At 42.4% G+C, this 25,781-nt stretch overlaps 1 protein-coding gene across 1 annotated transcript in view; it reads left to right on the top strand.

Annotated features, from left to right (window-relative positions):
- ATP7A (ATPase copper transporting alpha) overlaps positions 1–25,781 on the top strand; it is a 225,279-nt gene that overhangs the window by 99,490 nt on the left and 100,008 nt on the right. The window contains exons 3-4 of the mRNA XM_054721139.1: positions 14,285–14,774; positions 15,266–15,991. Of these exons, the coding sequence (XP_054577114.1) occupies positions 14,285–14,774; positions 15,266–15,991 (1,216 nt within the window). The remainder of the gene's footprint in view (positions 1–14,284; positions 14,775–15,265; positions 15,992–25,781) is intronic.

The following is a 25,781-nucleotide window of genomic DNA, read 5'->3' as shown; positions in this document are numbered from 1 at the left end:
CCCCCACTGGGGATGTGCCCGCAACCAAGGCACATGCCCCTGACCAGAATCGAACCCGGGACCCCCCAGTCCGCAGGCCGACGCTCTATCCACTGAGCCAAACCGGTTTCAGATAAATTTTTTAAATTTACATAGTATAATAAACCTTCTAAGTTTTCTGCCCTGAAGGCATCCATAGGCAGACTTAGATATGAATTTTCCACTTTCTCATGCTCCAAAAGGACTTTCTTTTGTATTCACCATCTACCTTCACATAACTCCAGTCTTCAACCCCTACACAAGTATGCTGCTTTCTTTAATTTGCTTTGGGGAGAAAGCCAATTCAGAAGTGTGGAGAATTGACAATATTTACTATACTGCATGTTTTGTTAAATTGGTTTATCTTTAAAATATTCAAATTTATAAAAACATTTTGTAATTTTTTTCATTAATTTGTAACTATCTAAAAATTAGATGGATATTTTGCAGGATATTTTGTTAATTTGAAAAGAGGATGGCAAAAGTAACTCTACAACTTTAGTTCCAAAGCTTTAAAAACAAGTCATTTCATTTCAGTGAGTAATAAATATGACACCTGCACTTGATTTTATCCTCAAATGAAATCAATTAAACCTCCTCCACGTGATTTAAGGTGGCCAATGCTGGGGGCCGGAATAGAAGCTAAGTCTTACTAATTGTCGGTGCTAATTGCAGTAAAACTAATTGCATCAAGAAACTACTTCGTAAAATTTTTCTCCAAGGGACTTATATACCTATTCTTTGTCTTGCAAACTACTTTAGATTAATGTTCGTTTTTCCAACATATCCATGTATAAATGAAGGACTAAATTCTACTTTAACATTTGCAAGTACATTCCTCCCAAAATTCTATTGCACCCCACTCGTATGTAAGGCTGCTGTTTCCACTGCATCTTTCTAGAATTCACTTCTGTTTAATAAAGCTTGCTTAAGGCCAGGAAAATACATTTGAATTGGATTAAGCGTAAAGGAAAAGTAGCAGTGATGTAATGTTAAAGCACTTTGTGTTATCAATAGTGGATCCCAGTGACAGATACTTACAGCTGTACTTTCCAGGGCATGTTCACAATTTGATTGCTAAGAACAAAAGGAAACACATTTTCTCTGCCTTTTCCAGCTCACCTCTCTTTCTTTAGTCAAAAGCCCATATGGTATAGAGTATAATTTTGACCTTTCTTCTTTTTTCCTTTCTTTTCTTTAAAACATATTTTGTTGGATAGGGGAGGATGAAGAGGGTAAAGGAGGTCAAATACAAGATGACAAAAGGAGACTAGACTTTGGGTAGTGAGCACACAATAGAGTATACTGTTGCATTATAAAGTTGCAACTTGAAATTTATATAATGTTACTATAGGCCCAGTGCACGAAATTCATGCATGGGGGGTTGTGTCCCTCAGCCCAGCCTGCACCCTCTCCAATCTGGGACATCCCTCACACAATCCAGGACTGCTGGCTCCCAACTGCTCGCCTGCCTGCCTGCCTGATTGCCCCTAACCGCTTCTGCCTGCCAGCCTGATCACCACCTAACCACTCCCCAACCAACCTGATTGATGCCTAACTGCTCCCCTGCCAGCCTGATTGCTGCTAACTGCCCCCCCCCCCCGCCAGCCTGGTCACCCCTAACTGCCCTCTCTTGCCAGCCTGGTTGCCCCTAACTGCCCTCCCCTGCAGGCCTGCTCACCTCCAACTTCTGTCCCCTGCTGGCCTGGTTGCCCCCAACTGCCCTCCCCTGCTGGCCTGGTCATGCCCAACTGCCCTCCCCTGCAGGCCTGGTCCCCCCCAACTGCCCTCCCCTACAGGCCTGGGTCCCCTCAAACTGCCCTCCCCTGCTGGCCTGGTCCCCCCCAACTGCCCTCCCCTATAGGCCTGGTCCCCCCAAACTCCCCTCCCCTACAGGCCTGAGTCCCCCCCAACTGCCCTCTCCTGCTGGCCTGGTCCCCCCCAACTGCCCTCCCCTGCAGGTCTGCTCCCCCCCCAACTGCCCTCCCCTGCAGGCTTGGGTCTCCCCCTAACTGTCCTTCCCTGCAGGCCTGATTGCCCCCAACTGCTCTCCCTTGAAGGCCTGGTCCCTCTCAACTGCCCTCCCCTGCCAGCCATCTTGTGTGGCCATCTTGTGTCCACGTGGGGGCTGCCATCTTTGACCACATGGGGGTAGCCATCTTGTGTGTTGGAGTGATGGTCAATTTGCATATTACTCTTTTATTAGATAGGATTAACCACTGTTATCCAATATATTTAATAAAAAATATTTTACTAACTGCTAAGTCTTCTAGGCCCAGAGACAGATTTATTGTGAAGTTAATGAAGCTTAAGTTTCAGTGAGTGACCTCTTCTGAAACCCTGGATGGGGTCTTAGCAATGTGTTCACATGGTTACATGTTTTTGCAAAAATAAAATATTTTAACCACCATCCTTTAAGCCTATTGTCTATTGCCACTTTGACTCCCCCTCTGTTAGACTTCCCCTTTGTGTTGGGTGTCATTGGATGTGCCATGGACATTTTGAAGATCTAAGGGGAGGGAGGTTCAGTGGGGATATGTTTAGTTTGGTGTTAGAATATTTGACTATATGTGGTTCTTAATCACTTGTGGGTATAGTGACATTTTTGCTAGAAATTCTGGTGTAGCAATGGCTTTTAGTAATACTCCTATCACCCACTGACTCACCCAGTATTATGGCATAAAGGTGTAGTGCCCAGTGTAAAATAGCTGTTATCAATTCAAAGAGTATTTAAAACTAATCATTGTATAAGAAAACTTTTCTGAAAATGCCCTGAAATCTTGAAGCTCATATATGAAAGAAACTGATAACTTCCCTGAATTTGACAACAGCTCAAAATTTATTGATTTCTGGTTGTGACATTGAATGGAAATTTTCTAAACTCTCATTAATAAAAAAATATTTTGACCTGCAGGAAAGACAATTATCTTTCTTTTCTCTATGTTGAAAATTTTTTTTTACAAAATCATTGTCAAATGAAGCAGCAGAGTATACAGCCAAAAATATAGGAAAATAAAATATTATAGAGGTAGGTGTATCAGGCATTATTAATAAACATGTTATTTTATAAACTTTATGGTATTTGCTAGCTTTTAAAAATTTATAAACTTTAATTTTGTTACTTATCCTATCTAATAAAGACAGAATATGCAAATTGACCATCACTCCGTCACAAAAGATGGTGGTGCCCATAGCCGCAAGATGGCGGCGCTCAGTCCCCTCAGCCCTGCCAGAGTCGTCCTCTTAGCCCTCGCCGTGGTGAGGGGCAAACAGGCCCCTGCAGAGTGCAGACAACAGGGCCCCTGCAGAGAGCAGACAGCAGGGCCCTGCTTGCCCTTGGCCGCGACAGTGAGCCAGAGAGCAGACAGGCAGGCTGGTCCACAGAGAGCAGAGAACCACGGAGAGCGGACCTAAGCCATCAGTAGGACATCCCCTGAGGGCTCCCAGATTGGAGAGGATGCAGGTCGGGCTGAGGGACCCACCCTCCCACTCCCCACCCCTTACCCCCCGTGCATGAATTTCATGCACTGGGCCTCTAGTTCATAATATTTTTACTCCTGTACAGAATTTTGTTTTTGTTTTTTAGTCTCGTTATTTTTTTTTTAAAGACAGTTCCCCAAAATGTTTAAGCTTCAGAGGCCACAAAAGGTGGATTCACCTTTTTCTAGGAATCATGTAGAAAATTGTCCACACCCAGACATAATTTATAGTCAGAATTTACTTCAAAATGTTAATATATAAATATGGCTCACTTTTTAACGAATGTCAAGGTTTAAAATTTCTAGATAATAGTTTCTGAGATTGCACTTACTAAGGCTAATGTGCAGTCAATTTGGAAACACAATTTGGAAACACAATTTGGAGAGGACCTTATTTCAACTAATTCAAGAAGTTCTGGTAGTATTTGGAATAAAACTCTGATATGAAGTAATGTAATTGTTTTGTTAAATCGAGCGGGGTTATTTTATTGAAAAAAATTCTCCAGTGGAACAGATTAGAGCTTTAACAGAATTCAAGGAGAGTGAATAGTCAAGAAGTCTCTAATTATTCAATAAGTAGAATGTATGATTATTTCTCCTTGTAGCTTCAGCATTTAAATACATTTTGGGAATTTTCTCTTAAATTGTAAAGTTTGTAAATGACTCTAATACTCTTGTTTGTCCTGCCAGTGGTAAAATTAGACTTTAAAGGGATTAGCCTGAAGTTTAATTTAATCACCCTAGTGGTCTGTTCAGGGGGAAAATGAAATGGGCAGATAATGTGAAGGTCTTTCTCTGGGATTGGTTGGCCTTTCTGAAAGTGAAATGTAAAAACAAATTTAATTAGATATAAGTACTGAATGACTCCAAAGGTTAATGCCTTATTAGCAAATTACTTTGTCCTTGAAACTTAAACTGCTAACTCTTTTAGTGCTTTTTGCCTTTATGCAGATAAAGGCTGCCATCCGTTCTGCTAATATAGACTATCCTTTTATTTATTTTTTAGAATTGAATTTATTGGGGTGACATTGGTTCACAAAACCATACAGATTTCAAGTGTGCAACTCAATAAAACATCATCTAGACACTGCATCATGCGCTCATCGCCCCAAGCAAAGTCTCTTTCTGTCCCCATTCTCCCTCCCCTCCTTGCCCCACCTTTGGCTACCACCACCTAGTCCCCACATCCTTTCCCTTGGGCTATCACCACACTGTGTTGTCTGTGTAATATTGACTATCCTTTAAACAAAATGACAACCTAGATGCTAGCAGTAATTAAATTCATCCTGTGGATGAATACATTTCTTGTTTCCCTTAAAAGTAACTTTTGAAAATATATTTTCATTGATTTTATAGAGAGAGGAAGAGAGAGGGAGAGATAGAAACATCATCAATCGGCTGTCTCCTGCATGCCTCCTACTGGGAATTGAGCCTGCAACCCAGGCATGTGCCCTGACCGGGAATCGAATTGGTAACCTCTTGGTACATGGGACGACACATAACCAACTGGGCCACACTGGCTGGGTGAAAATAACTATTTTTTAATTCTTGAAAAAGTAACATATGTACAGAGTAAAAACCCGCTCCCAAAGGAAACCAGTCATCAGTTTGCTATGTCTGTATCCTTCCAGAAATAGGCTAGGAATATAAAATGGTTACATGTATTATATACTACTACTAGAGGCCTGGTGCACGAAATTCATGCAGGGGGCAGGGCGGGCGGTGTGTCCCTCAGCCCAGCCTGAACCCTCTCCAATCTGTGACCCCTTGAGGGATGCCCGACTGCCTGTTTAGGCCCGATCCCACCATTTAGGTCCTCCCCTGCAGGCCTGGTCGCCCGCAACTGCCCTCCCCTGCTGGCCCGGTAACTCCTAACTGCCCTCCCTTGCCAGCCTGGTCGCCCCTAACTGCCCTCCCCTGCAGGCCTGATAGCCTCCAACTGCCCTCCCCTGCAGGCCTGATCCCCCCCAACTGCCCTCCCCTGCAGGCCTGATAGCCTCCAACTGCCCTCCCTTGCAGGCCTGATCCCCCCCAACTGTCCTCCCTTGCTGGCCTGGTTGCCCCCAACTGCCCTCCCCTGCTGACCTGGTCATGCCCAGCTGCCCTCCCCTGCCGGCCATCATGTGGCGGCCATCTTGTGTCCATATGGGGGCACCCATCTTTGACCACATGGGGGCAGCCATCTTGTGTTTTGGAGTGATGGTCAATTTGCATATTACTCTTTTATTAGATAGTATGTATGTATGTGTGTATACACACACACACATATATATTCCCTTTTCATATAAATAGAATCATGCTATACATATTGTTCTGCATCTTGCTTTTTTCATTTAGCAAATACATCTTAGATATTGCTCCAAATGAGCATATAGAGATCAGTCTTTTGCTTTTTATTTGGAACTTTTTTTGTTTCCTTACTTTTGCTAAGGCAAATGACAGTGCATTGAACATTCCTTTTTTAAAAACACTGTGCTAGGGTACTATAAGAATTTTGCTTAATATAAATTCCTAGGTAATAATCATCCACCCATGGAGATACAGAATCAGTTATTAGGTTTAGGTTTCTGGTTTCTGGTTTAGTTGAACTTTATTCAAAGGAAGTATCAAAGCAAGTATCAAAGGAAGGTCCAATCCAAAATAAAAATCTAGCACTGGAGGAATGGTGTAAAGAGGGACTTTCACTATTTCCTTTTTATAACTTTAATTTTTTATAATGAATAATCATACATTAGTTGTATAATTTTTGAAATAAAATGGAAATGTATTAGCAATAAAATTCTGACAAAGCAATCAGTTTACAGATAATTTAATTCATGAAAATCAGTGCTACACCTTAAAAAGACTAACAAAATCTCTATATCTTTTTCATTTTAAAATAGTTGGTTTTTGAATTTTTATATTGGTTTTGGGCTAACCCTTTATTGAGATTCGTCAAAAAGTATGTGTTAATAGAGCTTGATGTTTTACTTTATGACATTTTAATTTTCAATATTCTATACTGAAGCATCAAAGTAAAGCATTACTTGATATACACACATTTTTTTCAACAAACAACAATAGAATTTGTATTGAGATATGTATAATATAAATGGGGTTCCTACTATGTATTAAAATAGTTTTTAGTTGAGTCAAAAATATATTGTAGATGGTGAATCAAACACTGGAAATTCAAGATAATTGATGAATCATTTCACTTTTCTAACTTCAGTTTCTGTAAAATGACAGAATCCTTTCAAGCTCTCAGAAGCCTCTGATTACCTTTATGTTAAGTTGTTATGAAAATCTAAGAAAGTGGGCTTTAAATCATCTGAAGACTTTTACACTAACTGTGCTGCAGCAAGCTAATCTGAATTTATTATGATGATTTATACTATAAACTAGAGGCCCGGTGCACGAAATTCATGCACAGGGGGTGTCCCCTCAGCCCAGCCTGCACCCTCTCCAATCCAGGACCCCTTGGGGGATGTCTGACTGCCGGTTTAGGCTCGATCCCTGGGATCAGGCCTAAACCGGCAGTCGGACATCCCTCTCACAATCCTGGACTGCTGGCTCCTAATTGCTCACCTGCCTGCCAGCCTGGTCACCCCTAACTGTCCCCCTGCTGTCCTGGTTGCCCCTAACTGCCCCCACCTGCCAGCCTGGTCGCCCTTAACTGTCCCCCCCCCCCACTGGCCTGGTTGCCTCTTACTGCCCTCCCTGCCTGCATGGTCACCCCTAACTGCCCCCCCCGCCAGCCTGATCACTCCTCACTGCCACTGTGTGCCAGCCTGATTGCCCCTAACTGCCCCCCGCTGCTGGCCAGGTTGCTGCTAACTGCCCCCCCCTGCTGGCCTGGTCACCCCTTAATGCCCCCATGCCAGCCTGGCCACCCCCAACTGCCCCCCTCTGCTGGCCTGGTCACCCCTAACTGTGCCCCCTGCCCACCTAGTTGCCCCTCACTGCCCCTCCTGCCAGCCTATTTGCCCCCAACTGCCCCCCTGCTGGCCTGGTCGCCCCCAACTGCACCCCCCCTGCCAGCCTGGTCACCCCTAACTGCCCCCCTGCTGGCCTTGTTTTCCCCCAGCTGCCCCCCCCCCCTCGCCAGCCTGGTCGCCCCATGCAGCCTGCTGTTCAATCGTTTGGTCGTCCCTCACTAACCCCCCTGCTGGCCTGGTCGCCCCACACAGCCTGCTTGTTCAGTCGTTTGGTTGTCCCTCACTAACCACCCTGTCGGCCTGGTTGTAGGCAGCCATCTTGTGAGGGTGTGAAGGTCAATTTGCATATTACCTGTTTATTATATAGGATTAATTCCTAGGGGGATATAAAGGAATTTCAGTGTGCTAAAACTTTCGCCATGGACCTTTCCCAAAATGATTTTTAAAATGGGAAAGTTTTAGAAAATATCAATTGTCAATCCTGATAAAAAGCCAAAGAAATGTATTCTTTAAATCATTTTTCTCAAAAAAATATTTTTATTGATTTCAGAGAGAGGAAGGGGGAGAGAGAGAGAGAGACATCAACAATGAGAGAGAAACATTGATCAGCTGCTTCCTGCACGGTACCTACTGGGGATCGAGCCTGCAACCTGGGCATGTGCCCTGACTAGGAATGGAACTGTGACCTCCTGTTTCATGGGTTGACACTCAACCACTGAGCCACAACAGCCGGCTCTCTGACATCCCCCGAGGGGTCCTGGATTGCAAGAGGGTGCAAGCCAGGCCAAGGGACCCCACTGGTGCAAGGATCCGTGCACTGGGCCTCTAGTATGCATATAAGATCTTTGATTAATCTCGTCCTGCTCTCTCCCCTCCCCCCTTCCCTCTGAGATTCATCAGTCTGTTCCATGTTTCCATGCCTGTGTGTTGAGTGTCTGCGCCCTGGTGGTCAGTGCGGGTCATAGCTACCGATCGAATGGCCGAACGGTCGAATGGTCGCTTAGGCTTTTATATATATGGATGAGAGTGAATACAAAAGAGAGAAATGTACTAATGACAACCCAAGAAGTGGTAGTGATATAGTTTTTAGCTTTTATAGAAAACTAGAGGCCCAGTGCATGAATTCGTGCACCAGTGGGGTCCCTCGGCCTGGCCTGCAGGATCGGGCCAAAACTAGCTCTCCGAGGGGTTCTGGATTGCAAGAGGGCACAGGCCAGGCTGAAAGACCCCACTGGTGCACAACTGGGCCAGGGAGAGATGCAGGAGGTTGGCCAGCCGGGGAGGAACCGTGGGAGGGCTTCAGGGTGTGTCTAGCCCCTCTTGCTCAGTCCCAATCAGCTGGACCCCAGCAGCAAGCTAACCTACTGGTCAGAGCATATGCTCCCTGGTGGTCAGTGCACGTAATAGCGACTGGTTGACTGATCGACTTTCTGCCTCTTGGAGGTCAGTGCATGTCATAGCGAGTGGTTGAGCGGCCTTAGCATATCATTAGCATATTATGCTTTGATTGGCTGAATGGATGACTGGGCACTTAGCATGTTAGACTTTTATTATATAGGATTAGAGCTAAAAGGGATTATCTGGTCCAGTCCCTCAAGATGATGCAGCTGTTCAAATTAGGGTGATTTCTCCAAAGTTCTAGATTTCATCTTGCTTGAGAATAGCTGATACAGACTTTCTATATTTATGCAAATTATATAGAAATCACATGCAGATAAAGTATACTGTGCCTGAATTTCATATTTTAGACATTTCAGTAGATAAAGAACACCTTACACATTAAAATAATGGATCTTTGCAATGTGTGTGGACAGTTAGCATTCTCTATATCACTATTAATGCTATTGAGGGCACAGAGAACATTTAATTTCTTTTCTACTCTCCCACTCCTGCCTTCATCTAAATACAGTGACTAGTCCTCCCCCTTGAGTCCCTTCTATGAACCACATTCATAATTTGTAGACTGTTGTATGTTTATTTTCAAAGGAACTATTAATATAATGGGAAAATTGTTCCTCTGAAAATAAAAATAACAGCTTTGATCCCTAATGAAAAGTTCTGAGAAAAAGACAAGCTGAACTTTGGAACAATGTGGGGAATAGGCAGAGGTGGTTATTGCGGGTGGTGATCATGTGAAAGGAGAGCTAGAAAGAACCAGAATCAGACTGCTACAAGCAATTTCTGACTCTATGGAGTCTGTACCTGTTTTTGTTCACTACTGTATACCTATCAGCTAGCACAGTGCCAGGCATATAATAAGCATGCAGTCAATATTTGTTGAATAAATAAATGCTGTTTTAGCTTCCTGCTCAAGGATTTGGCATCCAGAACAGTTTTGTGATAATTATTACATGAATTTTTCTCTGAATAGAAAAAAGGATTTGCTTGTTTTTGTTTCCTTTGAGATCTTAGGCTTGAAAAGTCTCTTTGATATCTAACATTCAGAGGAAAAGTTGAGTGCTATTACTGGAAGAGGGAACAAGGGGAACATTATTGGGTGTAAGTGTGGTTGCTTGTTTTAAAACACACACATAGAAATTACTAAATAAAGAAATGTTTTCCAATCTGCAGCATGAAAAAAACAGGGTAATAAAACTTTTTAGATAGTATTTTATATATACAGTTTCTTTATTTCCTTACATCTTTTTATCAATAGAAGATAGGCTGAAGCAGTAAAAAGTGCAGAAAAACATCTAGTGACAAAGTAAATTTTGCTTTTAAAAAATCAGTTTTGAGAATAATTTCTCATTGGGTATGTTGACAAATTGACATTATTAGGGGGAAAATTAGCTCAAGGGGTGGGAGGATGATGAAGAGGGTAAAGGGGTTTAAAGGTGACAATAAAAATGTGTGGTGATAGACGGAGACTAAACTTTGGGTGGTGAGCACACGAAATATACAGATGATGTAGTATTATAAAGTTGCACACCTGAAACCTATATAATGATATTAACTGATGTTACTCCAATAAATTTAATTAAAAAATAAAAAAATTAAAAATCTCAAAACCAGGTCATCTTTAATAGATATCAGATACAATGTATTTTATACATTGGCAAATATGTTCTCCCATGCAGTGGTCTTGCTTGTTGTTTTGTTGATGGTTTCTTTTGCTGTGCAGAAGCTTTTTTTTTTTTAAGAATCTTTTAAAAAAAAATATGTTTTATTGATGTTTTTACAGTGAGGAAGGGAGAGGGATAGAGAGTTAGAAACATCCATCAGAGAGCAACATCGACCAGCTGCCTCCTCCACGCCCCCTATTGGGGATGTGCCTGCAACCAAGGTACATGCCCTTGACCAGAATCTAACCTGGGACCCTTCAGCCCGCAGGCCGACGCTCTATCCACTGAGCCAAACCGGTTAGGGCTGTGCAGAAGCTTTTTATTTTGATATAGACCCATTTGTTTATTTTCTCTTTAGTTTCCATTGCCCTAGGTGCGGTATCTTTGAAGAAATTGCTTCAGCATATGTCTGAGATTTTGCTGCCTTTAGATTCCTCTAGTATTTTTATGGTTTCCCATCTTATGTTTAAGTCCTTTATCCATTCTGAGTTTATTTTTGTGTAAGGTGTAAGTTGGTGATCTAGTTTCATTTTGTGCATGTATCTGTCCAATTTTCCCAACACAATTTGTTGAAGAGACTGTCTTGACTCCATTGTATGTTCTTGCCTCCTTTGTCAAATATTAATTGAGCATAGTGGTTTGGGTCGGTTTCTGGGTTCTCTATTCTATTCCATTTATCTATATGTCTGTTCTTGTGCCAGTACCAGGCTGTTTTGACAACAGTGGCTTTGTAATACAGCTTGATATCTGGTATTGAGATCCCACCTACTTTGTTCTTCTTTCTCAGGATTGCTTCAGCTATTTGGGGTCTTTTTTTATTCCAGATGAATTTTTGGAGAGCTTGTTCTAAGTCTGTGAAATGTGCCATTGGTATTTTAATGGGGAGTGCATTGAATCTATAGATTGCTTTGGGTAGTATGGACATTTTAATGATGTTGATTTTACCAATCTATGAACACGGTATATTCTACCATCTGTTTATGTCTTCCTCTATCTCTTTTTTCAGTGTCCTGTAGTTTTCCGCATATAGGTCTTTTACCTCCTTAGTTAAGTTTAATTCTAGGTATCTTAATTTTTTTGGTGCAATGGTAAATGGGATTGCTTTTTTAGTCTCTCTTTCTGTAAGTTCACTATTGGTGTATAGAAATGCCATAGATTTCCTGGCATTAATTTTGTATCCTGGTACATTGCCGAATTCATTTATTAAATCTAATAATTTTTTATGGAGTCTTTAGGGTTTTCTATGTACAGTATCATGTCATCTGCGAATAAGGACAATTTACTTCTTCTTTTCCAATTTGGATGCCTTTTATTTCTTCTTCTTGTCTGATTGCAATGGCTAGTACTTCCAGTACTATGTTGAACAGTAGTGGTGAGAGTGGGCATCCCTGTCTTGTTCCTGTTCTTAGGGGAAATGGTTTTTGTTTTGCCCATTGAGTGTCATGCTGGCTATGGGTTTGTCATAGATAGCTTTTATTATGTTGAGGTATGATCCTTCTATTCCCACCTTGTTGAGAGTTTTTATCAAGAAAGGGTGCTGAGTTTTGTCAAATGCTTTTTCTGTATCAATTGATATGACTATGTGATTTTTGTCTCTCAATTTGTTTATGTGATATATCACATTTATTGATTTGCAGATATTGTACCATCGTTGCATCCCCAGGATAAGTCCTACTTGGTCATGGTGTATGATCTTTCTGATGTAATGCTGGATCTGATTTGCTAGAGTTTTGTTGAGGATTTTGGCATCTATGTTCATGAGGGATATTGGCCTGTAATTCTCTTTAATTGTGTTGAAAAAAAATATATTTTTATTGATTTCAGAGAGGGAGGGAGAGAGAGAGATAGAAACATCAATGATGAGAGAGAATCATTGATCCACTGCCTCCTGCACACGCCCTACTAGGGATCAAGCCCGCAACCTGGGCATGTGTCCTTGGCTGGAATCGAACCCAGAACCTTTCAGGCCACAGACCGAGGCTCTAGACACTGAGCCAAACTGGCTAGGGCTATTCTGAAGCTTTTTAAAAATATATATTTTATTGATTTCAGAGAGGAAGGGAGAGGGAGATAGAAACATCAATGATGAGGGAGAAGCTAAAAGAGAGATAAAAATATGATATTTATTAAAATAAGTTTAAGATTTAACTATATAACTATTGTAGCTGATTTAAAATTAGATTTCCTACTCTGAATTACTTTTAATTATATTTTGTGGGTTATTTTTATTTTATGGAACAAAGCTTTTCAGCAGGAACCAATAATAATAATAACAGTGCCTATATTTTAACAGCCCTTAGAACATTAAACCCTGTTGTCACTCAAAATTAACAGGTCTAAAACTAAATTCATCTTTTTTCCTCTCCACTATAACTTCTTAACATCGTCCAGTTTTCCTCCTCCCTCTGATATCCACTGGCCCAAGCCAGAAACCTTTAAGTCATCCTACTCATCACCTTTACCCTCTATACTCTCCTTTCTAGGTCTTGCCCTTCTAAAATTTATCTTGGCACTGTCCCTTTTCTCTTTAGCCCCAGCATTCATGCCTTAACTCATACTTCCGTTGTACCATTATTGCAATTACAGTAGCCTCCTAACTGATCTCCCATTCTCCCATGTCACTCCACTCCACCCCAACATTATCTTCCACAGTGCCTCCAAAATGATTCTTCTCTAAAATGCAAATATGATCATGTCACCCCCCTGCTTAACTTTTCCATCACTCTTTATTACCTACTAGAGGCCCGATGCACAAAATTCATGCAAGAGTAGGCCTTCCTTCCCTTGGCTGCTGACACTGGCTTCCCTCTGGCACCCACGACCCAGGCTTCCCTCGCAGCCCTGTCTTCATCTGGAAGGTCGTCCGGAAGGATGTCTGGTCTAATTAGCATATTACGTTTTTATTATTATAGATAGGATAAATTTCAAACTATTATTGGCATACAAGAGGCCCTATAATAAAGCAGTTGCTTAATTCTTCAGCCTGTCATCTTTCTCTACTTTTGTGCATCCATTTGTCTGAATTCCCTGCCTCATATATCTTTGCTGATTTCTGTTTGTCTTAGCGGTATTATCACTGCTAAGAAGTCATATTGTCAGGAATGAATGGCTGTCCATTTTCTCTATTCTCTCTTCTAGTATTGTTTCCTGAGACTATGTCATGCTCAGCTTTGTATCCTGAGAATCCCAGTTCTTGGCACATATAATAAGTGCTTGATAAATATTAGTCGTTCAATGTTTTTACTTATATATTATTCACTGCTTTCCTATCTGTTTACTCATCTGATCCTTATAACAACCCGGAAAGAACTGCTTTCCTATCTGTTTACTCATCTGATCCTTATAGCAACCCGGAAGACAATAGGGCATATTTCCCATTTTTCAGATGGTAGAACTAATGGATATGGTGGACTTCTAGGTGAGAAGTGATACTGGAACTCAAATCTTCTGATTTCCAACCCAGTGTACGTGTGTGTGAGAGAGTGAGTGACTACATCATAAATTTTTGTAAGATATCAGCCAAAGAGATGGACACAGTCATGGTAGTAGGTCTAGGGTGTGTTTGTCTATGAGTATGTTTCAAAGGTATGATCAGTACCTGAGTCATGTACACCTACATATAACTACCATTCCGATAGGTACACAAGACATTTGTGTTTCCAAAGATAATAGTAGTGATGAGAAGTAGTATAGAAACTCCATTCGATTGTACTATTTGTTTCATTTTTAAATGTGGTGTGCAGTGATTGTTTTTAGGTTCTATGTCATGTAATTTAATTAAACTGACTTCTGAAATTTCCCTCCAAAGGTTTCACTGGAAGAAAAAACTGCAACTATTATTTATGATCCTAAACTACAGACTCCAAAGACCCTGCAGGAAGCTATTGATGACATGGGCTTTGATGCTATTCTTCACAATCCTAACCCTCTCCCTGTTTTAACCAACACTGTGCTTCTAAGTGCCATTGCTTCACCGACTCCACCATGGGACCATATCCAAAGTACATTGCTCAAGACCAAGGGTGTCACAGATATTAAAATTTCCCCTCAGCTAAGAACTGCAGTGGTGACAATAATCCCTTCTTTAGTGAATGCCAATCAGATAATAGAGCTAGTTCCGGATCTCAGTTTAGATACTGGAACTCTGGAGAAAAAGTCAGGAACTTGTGAAGATTATAGTATGGCTCAAGCAGGTGAAGTCATGCTGAAGATGAAAGTGGAAAGGATGACCTGCCATTCATGCACTAGCACCATTGAAGGAAAAATAGGGAAACTACAAGGTATTCAGCGAATTAAAGGTAATACATCTGATGTTATTTGTTTGTTTTGTAAGGCTCAGTTTTCTGCTTGGCCTTTAACTTTCTGCTTTCTTCTTAAGCATGGGATTTGAATCTGTGGGACTGGAATGCTTATTGCTTCATTGAAATCTGAGGTACAGTGTATTCCCAGGATTAATATCAGTAAAGCTAATGATTAAAAGTTACATGAGTCTTGAACTAGCAGAAAAGGCAGTTGGTGTGGTGATTCATGGAGTTCAGAGTTCTTAATAACTAATATTTCTACTCAGGCATGCAGAAACTTGGAGACCATAGATACAGTGGTCATATCTTTTACTTTTTTCTAGTATATGTCAATAACATTTTCTGAAAAGAAAATAATTGTTTTAACAAAGGATAATAACAATGAGAGAGAAACAATTTTGTGTGGTATTGATTTGGTCTACAGAATGTTTTCTGAAGTAGCCCAGAGATAATTGAATTAAATAATTGTTTTTCTCTTTATTAATTAGTCTCCTTGGACAACCAAGAAGCTACTGTTGTTTATCAACCTCATCTTATCACAGTAGAGGAAATAAAAAAGCAGATTGAAGCTGCGGGCTTTCCAGCATTCGTCAAAAAGCAGCCCAAGTACCTCAGATTGGGAAGTATTGACATAGAACGTCTAAAAAACACACCAGTCAAATTCCCAGAAGGATCACAGCAAAGGAGTCCATCATATACCAATGATTCCACAGTCACTTTCATCATAGATGGCATGCATTGTAAATCATGTGTGTCAAATATTGAAAGTGCTTTATCTACACTCCAATATGTAAGCAGCATAGTGGTTTCTTTAGAGAATAGATCTGCTGTAGTAAAGTACAATGCAAGCTTAGTCACTCCAGAAACTCTGAGAAAAGCAATAGAGGCCATATCACCAGGACAATATAGAGTTAGTATTATAAGTGGAGCTGAGAGTACCTCAAACTCTCCCTCCAGCTCATCTCTTCAAAAGATTCCTTTAAACATAGTTAGCCAGCCTCTGACTCAAGAAACCGTGATAAACATTGATGGCATGACTTGTAATTCGTGTGTGCAGTCTATTGAGGGTGTCATATCAAAGAAGCCAGGTGTAAAATCCATACTAGTATCCCTTGCAAATGCCAATGGAACTGTTGAATATGATCCTCTACTAACCTCTCCAGAAACTTTGAGAAAAGCTATAGAAGACATGGGATTTGATGCTACCTTGTCAGGTAATTTATCACCTTTTTCTTTTATTTTCATTTATTTATTCATTTTATTTTTTATTGAATTATTGGGGTGACATTGGTTTACAAAATCAAACAGGTTTCAAGTGTACAACTCAACAAAACACCATCTGCACACAGCATTGGGTGCCCACTGCCCCAAGCAAAGTCTCTTTTTGTCCCTATTCCCTTCCTCGCATTGACTACCACACCTAGTTCCCACCCCCTTTTCCCTCTATCACCATATTGTTGTCTGTGTCTATATGTTTTATATATACAGCGCGCGTGCGCGCAAGCACACACACACACACACACACACACACACACACACACACACACACTTTTTTTGTGCTTAATCTCTTCACCTTCTTTCATACAGCTGCCCAGTCCCCCTCCTCTCTGATAGCTCTCTGGTCTGTTCCATGCATCCAAGCTCCTGTTTCTATTTTGTTCATCAGTTTGTTTTGTTCATTAGATTCCACATTTAAGTGAGATCATATGGTATTTTTCTTTCTCTGACTGACTTATTTCACTTAACTTATTACTGTCTGAGTCCATCCATGCTGTAGCAAAAGGTAAGATTTCCTTTTAGTATTTCACTGTGTAAATGTACCATGGTTTTTTACCCTCTCGTCTACTGCTGATCATCTGGACTGTTTCTAGATCTTGGCTATTGTAAATAATGCTGCAATGAACATAGGGATGTATACTAGTATATTCTTTTGAATTAGTGTTCTAGGTTTTATCAGACATTCCCAGAAGTGGAATCACTGAATCAAAAGGCAGTTCCATTTTTAATTGTTTGAGGAAACTCTATACTGTTTTCCTCAGTGGCTGCACCAATCTGAATTCTTACCAGGAGTATGTAAGAGTTCCCTTTTCTCCATATACTCTTCAGCACTTGTTGTTCATTGATTTGATGATAGCCATTCTGACAGGTATGAGGTGATATCTTATTGTGATTTTAATTTGCATCTCTCTGATGTTGAGCATTTTTTCATGCATATTGGTCATCACTATGTTCTCTTTTAAGAAGTGTCTATTCATGTTCTTTGCCCATTTTTTAAATTGTTTTTTCTTCTTGGTGTTGAGTAGTACAAGTTCTTTATATATTTTAGAAATTAACCCCTTATCAGATGTATCATTGGCAAATATGTTCTCCCATTCAGTGGGTTTTCTTTTTATTTTGTTGATGGTTTCTTTTGTTGTACAAAAGATTTTAAGTTTTATGTAGTCCCATTTTTAAATATTTTCCTTTGTTTCCCTCTCCTGATTAGATATATTTGCAAAAATATTGCTAAAAGAAATGCCTGAAAATTTACTGCCTATGTTTTCTTCTAGGATTTTTATGGTTTTGTGACTTACATTCAAGTATTTAATCCATTTTGAATTTATTCTTGTGTATTGTGTAAGTTGGTGGTGTAGCTTATTTTTTTGCAAGTATCTGTCAAATTTTGCCAACACTATTTATTGAAGAGACTGTCTTTATACCATTGTATGCTCTTGCCTCTCTTGTCAAATATTAATTGACCATAAAGGTTAATTTATTCTGGGCTCCTATTCTGGTCAATGGAACAGAATCTGAAGTTCTTATGCCAACACCATGCTGTTTTGATTAATATAGCCTTGTACTATAGTTTGATATCAGGTAGTATGATACCTCTAACTTTATTCTTTTTTTCTCAAGATTGCTGAGGCTATTTGGAGTCTTTTTTGGTTCCATATAAATGTTTAGAATATTTGTTCAAAATCTGTGAGGTATGCCATTGGTATTTTAATAGGAATTGCATTGAATCTGTAGATTGCTTTGGGTTTGATGGACATTTTAATGGTGTAATTTTTTCTTATCTATGGACAAATTATATGCCCCTACTTATTTATATATTCTCAGTTTCTTTCTTCAGTATCTTATAATTTTCTGTGTACAGGTCTTTTACCCCCGTGGCTAAATTTATTCCAAGGCACCTTATTTTTTTAAAAAATATTTTATTGATTTTTTACAGAGAGGAAGGGAGAGGGATAGAGAGCTAGAAAAATAAATGGTGAGAGAGAAATAGCTGCCTCCTCCACACCTCCTACCGGGGATGTGCCCGCAACCAAGGCACATGCCCTTGACCGGAATCGAACCTGGGATCTTTCAGTCCACAGGCCGATGCTCTATCCACTGAGCCAAACCGGTCAGGGCCCAAGGCACCTTATTTTTGTTGTTGCAGTAGTAAATGGGATTTTTTTTTTTTTTTGAGAGAGAGAGCGTGCACGAGAGAAAGAGAGAGAGAGAGAGAGAGAGAGAGAGAGAGAGAGAGAGAGAGAGGAAGGAAGGGAGATGGAGATAGAAACATTGATTGGTTGCTTCCTATATGTGCCCAATAGGGGATGGAACTTGCAACCTGGGTATGTGTCCTGACCAGGAATTGAACCCGCAACCCTTCGGTACATGGGACGATGCTCCAACTGAGCTACACCAGCTAGTGTGGATTCTTTTCTTAATTAATCTTTGTGTTAGTTCATTATTGGTGTATAAAAATGCCACCAATTACTGAATATTAATTTTGCATCCTGCTACTTTGCTGAATTAATTTATTATATCTAATAGTTTTTGGTGAAATCTTTAGGGGTTTTTACATACAAAATTATGTCATCTGCGAATAATAACAGTTTTACTTTCCCTTTTCCAATTTGGATGCCTTTTATTTCTTCTTCTTCTCTGATTGCTGTGGCTAGGACTTCCGGTACTATGTTGAATAAAAGAGGTGAAAGTGTACATCTGTCTTCTTCTTGATCTTAAGGGATGCTAAAGTTTTTGCCCATTGAGTATGATGTTGGCTGTGGGTTTGTCACATATGGCCCTTATTATTTTGAGGTATGATCCCTCTAGTCCCATTTTGCTGAGAGTTTCTATAAAAAATAGGTGCTGGATTTTATCTAATGCCTTTTCTGCATCTATTGACATGATCTTATGATTTTTATCCTTCATTTTGATTATATGAAGTATGACGCTTACTGTTTTTTTGGATATTGTACCAACCTTGCATCCTCAGAATAAATTCCACTTGATTATGGTATATAATCTTTAAAAAAATATTTTTATTGATTTTAGAGAGAAAGGGAGAGGAAGAGAGAGATAGAAACATCAATGATGAGGGAGAATCATCCATCGGCTGCCTCCTGCATGACCCCCACTGGGGATTAAGCCCGCAACCTGGACATGTGTCCTCAACTGGAATTGAACCCAGGACCCTTAGGTCCGCAGGCTGATGCTCTGTCCACTGAGCCAAACAAGCTAGGGCTGATCATTTTAATGTATTGCTGGATCTGGCTTGCTAATATTTTGTTGAGGACTTTAGCATCTATGTTCATCAGGGATAACGTTTTTTGTTTTTTTTTTCCATTGTAGTGCCTTTATCTGGTATTGGAATTAGGATAATACTGGCCTCAAAAAAAGAGCTTGATAGTTTTCCTTCCTCTTGAATTTTTTTGGAATAGTTTGAGAAGGATAGGTATTAGTTCTTTCTTGAATATTTGATAAAATTTGGCTGTGAAGCCATCCCATCCAGGAGTTTTGTTTCCTAATAGTTTTTTAAATTAATGCTTTGATTTTATTAGTTATAATTGGTCTGTTCCATTTTTCTGATTCTTCCTGGCTTAGTTTGGGAAGATTGTGTGTTTCTAGGAATTCATCCATTTCACCCAGGTTGTCCAGCTTGTTGGCATATAGTTGTTCATAGTATTTTCTTGCAAGCCTTTGTATTTCAATGCTGTCCGTTGTTACTTCTCCTGTCATTTCTGATTTTATTTATTTGGGTCCTCTCTCTTTTTTTCGTGATGAGCCTGGTTAAAGGTTTGTCAATCTTCTTTATCTTTCAAAGTACCACCTCTTACTTTTATTGATCATTTGTATTATTTATTATTTCATCTCTATGTCATTTATTTTTGCTCTAATCTATATTATTTTCTTCCTTCTACTTACTCTGAGATTTGTATGTTGTTCTTTTTCTACTTCTTGTAAGTCTAGGATTAGATTATTTATTTGAGATTTTTCTGGCTTCTTGAGGTAGATTTATAATGCTATGAACTTCCTTCTCGGGACTGCTTTCAGGGTGTCCCATAGGTTTTGGGTTGTTGTGTGTTCATTTTCAATTGTTTCCATGAAGATTTTGATATCATCCTTGATCTCATTGTTAACCCATTCATTGTTTAATATTTTATTTAGCCTCCAAGTGTTAGAATATTTTTCAGGTTTTTAACTTTAATTGATTTTTAGTTTTATAACATCATGGTCAGAGAAAATGCTTGATATGATTTCAATCTTCTTGAATTTATTAAGGTTTAGTTTGTATCCTAACACGTGGTCTATCTTTGAGAATGTTCCATGTACTTGAGATGAATGTGTATTCTGCTGCTTTGGGATGAAATGTTCTGTAATCATCCTATATAATAAAAGCCTAATATGCAAATCGACTGCATGGTGGAACGACTGGTTGGCAGGGGGTGGGGCCAATGAGCAGGTGGCACCAGGCCAGTCAAGGTGGGTGCCAGTGGGCAGAGGGAGGGGATGGCGATGAGGGGGCGGCGGCGACCAGTGGTGGTGGAGGGGCAATGGGGGGCGGGGCCGTTCACTCACAGCCGGAGCCATCCCTTGATCGGACTGCGGGTCACCTCCTGCAGAAGGAGGCCAGACTGTGGCTTAGAGGGAGCGGGCCTAAGCCATCAGTTGGACATCCCCTGAGGGCTCCTGGTCTGCAAGAGGGTGCAGGTCAGGCTGAGGGACCCCCCCACCCTGAGTGCATGAATTTTCATGCACCAGGCCTCTAGTATATAATAAAAGGCTAATATGCAAGTCGACTGAACTGCGGAACAACCGGTCGCTATGACACGCACTGACCACCAGGGGGCAGACATTCAATGCAGGAGCTGCCCCTGGTGGTCAGTGTGCTCCCACAGGAGGAGTGCCGCTCAGGCAGAAGCTGGGCTCATGGCTGGTGAGCGCAGCGGCGGTGGTGGGAGCCTCTCCTGCCTCCACGGCAGTGCTAAGGATGTCTGACTGCCTGCTTAGGCCCGCTCAGTTGGACATCCTGTGAGGGCTCCCGGACTGCAAGAGGGCACAGACCAGGCTGAGGGACCCCGTGAGTGCATGAATTTCATGCACTGGGCCTCTAGTATCAATTAAAGCCATTCTATCTAGTGTGTTGTTTAAAGTTACTATTGCCTTATTGATTTTTTTGTCTGTAAGATCTATCCATTGATGTCAGTGGGGTGTTAAAACCCCCTATTATGACTATATTGCTGTTATCTCTCCCTTAAAGTCCACCAAGATTTCATTTATTTATTTTTTTCTTTCTTGTTGAAAGTATTACAATGTCCCCTTTGTTTGTTTTCCCCCATTGACCCCCTGTACTCAACCCCTACCCCCCCCAGTCTTTTACCACTCTATTGTCTGTGTCCATATCCTATATAATAAAAGCCGAATACACAAATCGACCACACAGCAGAATGACTGGTTGGCGGGAGCTGGGGCTGGTGAGCAGGCAGTGCCAGGCCAGCCAAGGCAGGTGCCAGCAGAGGGAGGGGATGCGATTGAAGGGGGCGGCAGTGACCGGCAGCGGAGGGACAATCGGGGGTTGGGGCCAGCCACTTGCTAGCTGGCGCCATCCCCCAATCGCCCCTCTGGTCACCTCCCACAGAGGGAGGCCACCAGCAGTGGTGGCTGGGCAATGGGGTGTGGGGCTGGCCACTCTCCAGCCAGCGCTGTCCCCCGATTGGCCTGCTGGTTGCCTCCCGCAGAGTGAGGCCTCTGGTGGTAGCAGTGGGGCGGTGGGGGGCGGGGTGGTGTATGCTTACTGTTATCTTGTCCCCCGATCGGCCTGCCAGTTGCTTCTTGCAGAGGGAGGCCAGACTGTGGCTTAGGCCCGCTCCCCAGAGGGAGCGGGTCTAAGCTGTCAGTCGGACATCCCCCGAGGGCTCCCAGACTGTGAGAGGGTGCAGGCAGGGCTGAGGGACCCCCCCCCCAAGTGCACAAATTTTTGTGCACCAGGCCTTTAGTATGTATGTAAGTTCCATGGCTAATCACTTCCCACCCCCTCACCCCCGACTTCCCTCTGAAATTTGTCAGTCTGTTCCATGTTCCATGTCTCTGGATCTATTTTGTTCATCAGTTTATTTTGTTCATTAGATTCCACATATGAATGATATCATGTGATACCTGTCTTTCTCTGCCTGGCTTATTTTGCTTAGCATAATACTCTCCAGGTCCCTTTGTGCTATCTCAAAGGGTGAGGGCGATCTGGCTGCGACATCTGTCACTCCATTGATCACCAGGGTTGATTCGGCTGATCTGGCTGGCTAGGTGGGTGTCCCCCTCCTCCTTCACCGATCCATGTGCATCCCTCCCAAAGCTGTATGCTTGGTTGAAGAGGACAACCTTCCCCACAAAGGAGAGGTCTGGTCTTTGGTCAAGGTTATATGAGTAGCTGCACTCTCCTGTTAGAACCTCCAAACAAGCTCTCAAACAGGTTCTTGATCCCTTACTCACTCTCTTCTCCTCCTGGTGTCCCTATGAAGCAGATGTTATTACACTTGCTATTTTCCCAGATGTCTCTTAGACTTGCCTCATTTTTTAAAAATTCTCATTTCTTTTTGATGCTCTGCTTGTGTGCTTACTGTTATCTTGTCCTCAGAATTGCTGATTTGATCTTCTGCTTCACCTAACCTGCTATTGACTCTTTCTAGTGTATTCTTCATTTTAGGTATTGTATTCTTCATTTCTGACTGGTTCTTTTTTATGGTTTCTGTGTCCTTTTTAATGCTTACTATATCTTTGTTTAAGTTCTCACTGAGATCTTCCATTCTTCCCCTAAGCTGGTTGAGCATCCTTATAACCATTGTTTTAAACTTTGAATCTCATATCTTTGTTGCTTCCATTTCATTTAATTAGTTTTCTGGGGATATCTCTTGTTCTTTTTATTTGGGGTATATTTCTTTGTCTCCCCATTTCGTCTGTTTGTATTGGTTAGCTCTGCAATGACCCCCAAATGTGTTATAATTGCTTTATGATGAAAGTGTCTTGCTAAGCTTAGTAGCACAGTCTTCCAGATCACCTGAGCTCAATGCTCCCAGGGATGTTTCCTGTGAGTTAGGTAAATCCTCCTGTTGTAGTTGTATCTTGAATGCTGTTGGTTCTTTTGTGGGTGGAGTTAACACTTCAGGCTGGCTGACTATAAGGATAAATCTTGATCACCATATTATGAGTCACTGTGCAGGGGCTGCCCCTGAGGTGGATTTGTTCCCAGCAGGGTCTAGTGCTTGCGAGAATCCCGTTTTGAGTGTGCCACATATGTAACTAGTTAGGTTGGGCTCCAGTGTAGTCTGAAGCCCAACACTAGTTGTGTTGGTTCTGCATTCACTTGGGCAGGGTTCAGGTACAGGTCGATGTCTGATGTTGTATGTAACTAGCCTTTGGCTACCTATCTGGTGCTACCATGTCATTCTCTGTGTGTGGCTGTCTATTTGTCCTGGGTTGTATGGGAGGGACCAATCTGTGTACAAGGGTCAGCTTCCTCCAGCTTAGAGCTGAGCACATCCTATATAATAAAGAGGTAATATGCAAATTGACCGCCACACCCTCGCACAAGATGGCTGCCCCCATGTGGTCACAATATGGCCTCCCCATGTGGTCACAAGATGGCCGCACCCATGTGGTCACAAGAAGGCCGCCCCATGTGGTCACAAGAAGGCCGTCCCCATGTGGTCGCAAGATGGCAATGCCCATGTGGTTGCAAGATGGCTGCCCCCATGTGGTCACAAGATGGTGGCCCCCATGTGGTCACAAGATGGCTGCACCCATGTTGTCACAAGATGGCCTCACCCATGTCATCACAAGATGACCGGCTAGGGAGGGCAGTTGGGGGCAAACAGGTCAGCAGGGTAGGGCAGTTGGGGGCGATTGGGCTGGCAGGGGAGGTCAGTGGGGGCGACTGGGCCTGCAGGGGAGGGCAGTTAGGGGCGACCAGGCCTGCAGGGGAGGGCAGTTGAGGGGGCCCAGGCCTGCAGGGGAGAGCTGTTAGGGGCATTCAGGCTGGCAGGGGAGTGGTTAGGGGGTGATCAGGCTGGCAGGCAGAAGTGGTTAGGGGCAATTAGGCAGACAGGCAGGCGAACGGTTGGGAGCCAGCAGTCCCGGATTGTGATCAGGCCTAAACCAGCAGTAGGACTTCCCCCAAGGGGTCCCAGATTGGAGAGGGTGCAGGCTGGGCTGAGGGACACCCCCCCCCCCCAGTGCACGAATTTCGTGCACTGGGCCTGTAGTATCTATAAAAAGTCCAAGGCTCCCTGAGGTCTGCCTCCACTTGTCAGCTACTCTGCCTCCCCCAGAGTTTGCCTGGTATTTCTCTAGAGCCTTTGAAAGAAAGGCTGTAGAGTCGGCCCAGGCTGGCCATGATGCACAGACCCTTCTACAGGCTATCAGCTCAGTAGGGTGGGGTGAGATGGGTCAGGAGGACAGGGCTAGTGGGTCCCCTACTTGGGGCCACACAGTCATACAATCATTTGAGGGCAAAGTGGCCCCTACAACTGTAGTTCACCCTGGAGGAACATGCCACAGGTTCAGATTGGGTGTAGCCAGCCATCCCCTCTGTAGGAACAAGCTCAACAGGATGGAGTCACTGGGACTCAGGAAGATAGATCAAAAGAGTCTCCCTTTGGGGTGGTATTGACCAATCCCGCAGGATGGGCCCAAGTATTTTGTCCCAGTTCCAGATAGTAGCCGAGGGAAACACACTCTGAATGTCCCACCTCCTAGCAGCACACCCTTCCCCTGCAGAACTGAGCTCAGCCAGGTGGGGTCACTGGGACTTGGGAAGGCCAAACAATCTTCTTTTGGGGATGTTGCCAGCAAACATGTTGGAGGGCAGACACTTCTCTCCTTTCCTGGGATAGTGTGGGCTGAACTTGCAGTGGAGATAGGAGTGATTCCCTCTCAATGTAGTCACACAACTCAGCCCCCTTCCATCTAACTCCCAAACAAAAGCCTGCCTGAAAGACACTCCAAAAGTCCCAGTGTTCTGCAATCCTCCCAGCATGACTGAACTCAGTAGGGCCTACAGCGTAGGCCCAGTGATTGAACAGGTTGTGCAAGGGAACAGGTATGCACTCAAGGTGGGGAAGAATGGTCCTCTTTCCAAAGTGACACAGTTCAATCATTGTCTGAGTTTCCACCAAAAGCTTCTCCAGAAAAAAAAAAGAGCACTCCAAAGGTCTCAGCTCAGTACAGTCAGTAGAGCATTCTGTAGGACCTGAGCCTGGCAGAGTGGTGTGGCCAGTAGCTCGAGGACCAGGCAGTGTTCTCCTCAGTTTGGTGCTGTAACAATAGGAGTGCTCAACCTTGGGAAGTTGGTTTCTGGGTCTCTAGCAGACTGTCTTCTCTGAATCTCCACTGATTTGCCCCAGCAGGTGCTATGTGGGCTCCTCTTCCCTTCTTTGTCACACTGGGATGAGGATCCCTGCACTGGGTTGAGACCCCTCACTCCTAGGTGTAGGGAGTTTTTCAGCTGAGATATCCCTCTGGCTTTTCATCCTTACATGTGGGTATGAGGGCCAGCCTGTTCTGCATTTCTGCCCTTCTTACTAGTTTCTATGTGGCTTCTTCTGTAAATTCTTGATTATAGTATTTCAGTTCAGCTAGCTTTCAGTTGGTTATTCAGATTGGTTGCTCTGTAATTTACTTTTAAATCTGGTTTGGGGCCAGGAGCAAGTGAGTTTATCTTCCACCTACTCTGCAGCTATCTTGGTATCTTCATCACTTTTT

The sequence above is a fragment of the Eptesicus fuscus genome, chromosome 1, assembly GCF_027574615.1.
Source record: "Eptesicus fuscus isolate TK198812 chromosome 1, DD_ASM_mEF_20220401, whole genome shotgun sequence".
NCBI classification, from domain to species: Eukaryota; Metazoa; Chordata; class Mammalia; order Chiroptera; family Vespertilionidae; genus Eptesicus; species Eptesicus fuscus.
Note: the sequence above shows the minus strand (reverse complement) of the source record. Positions and strands in the feature narration are given on the sequence as shown.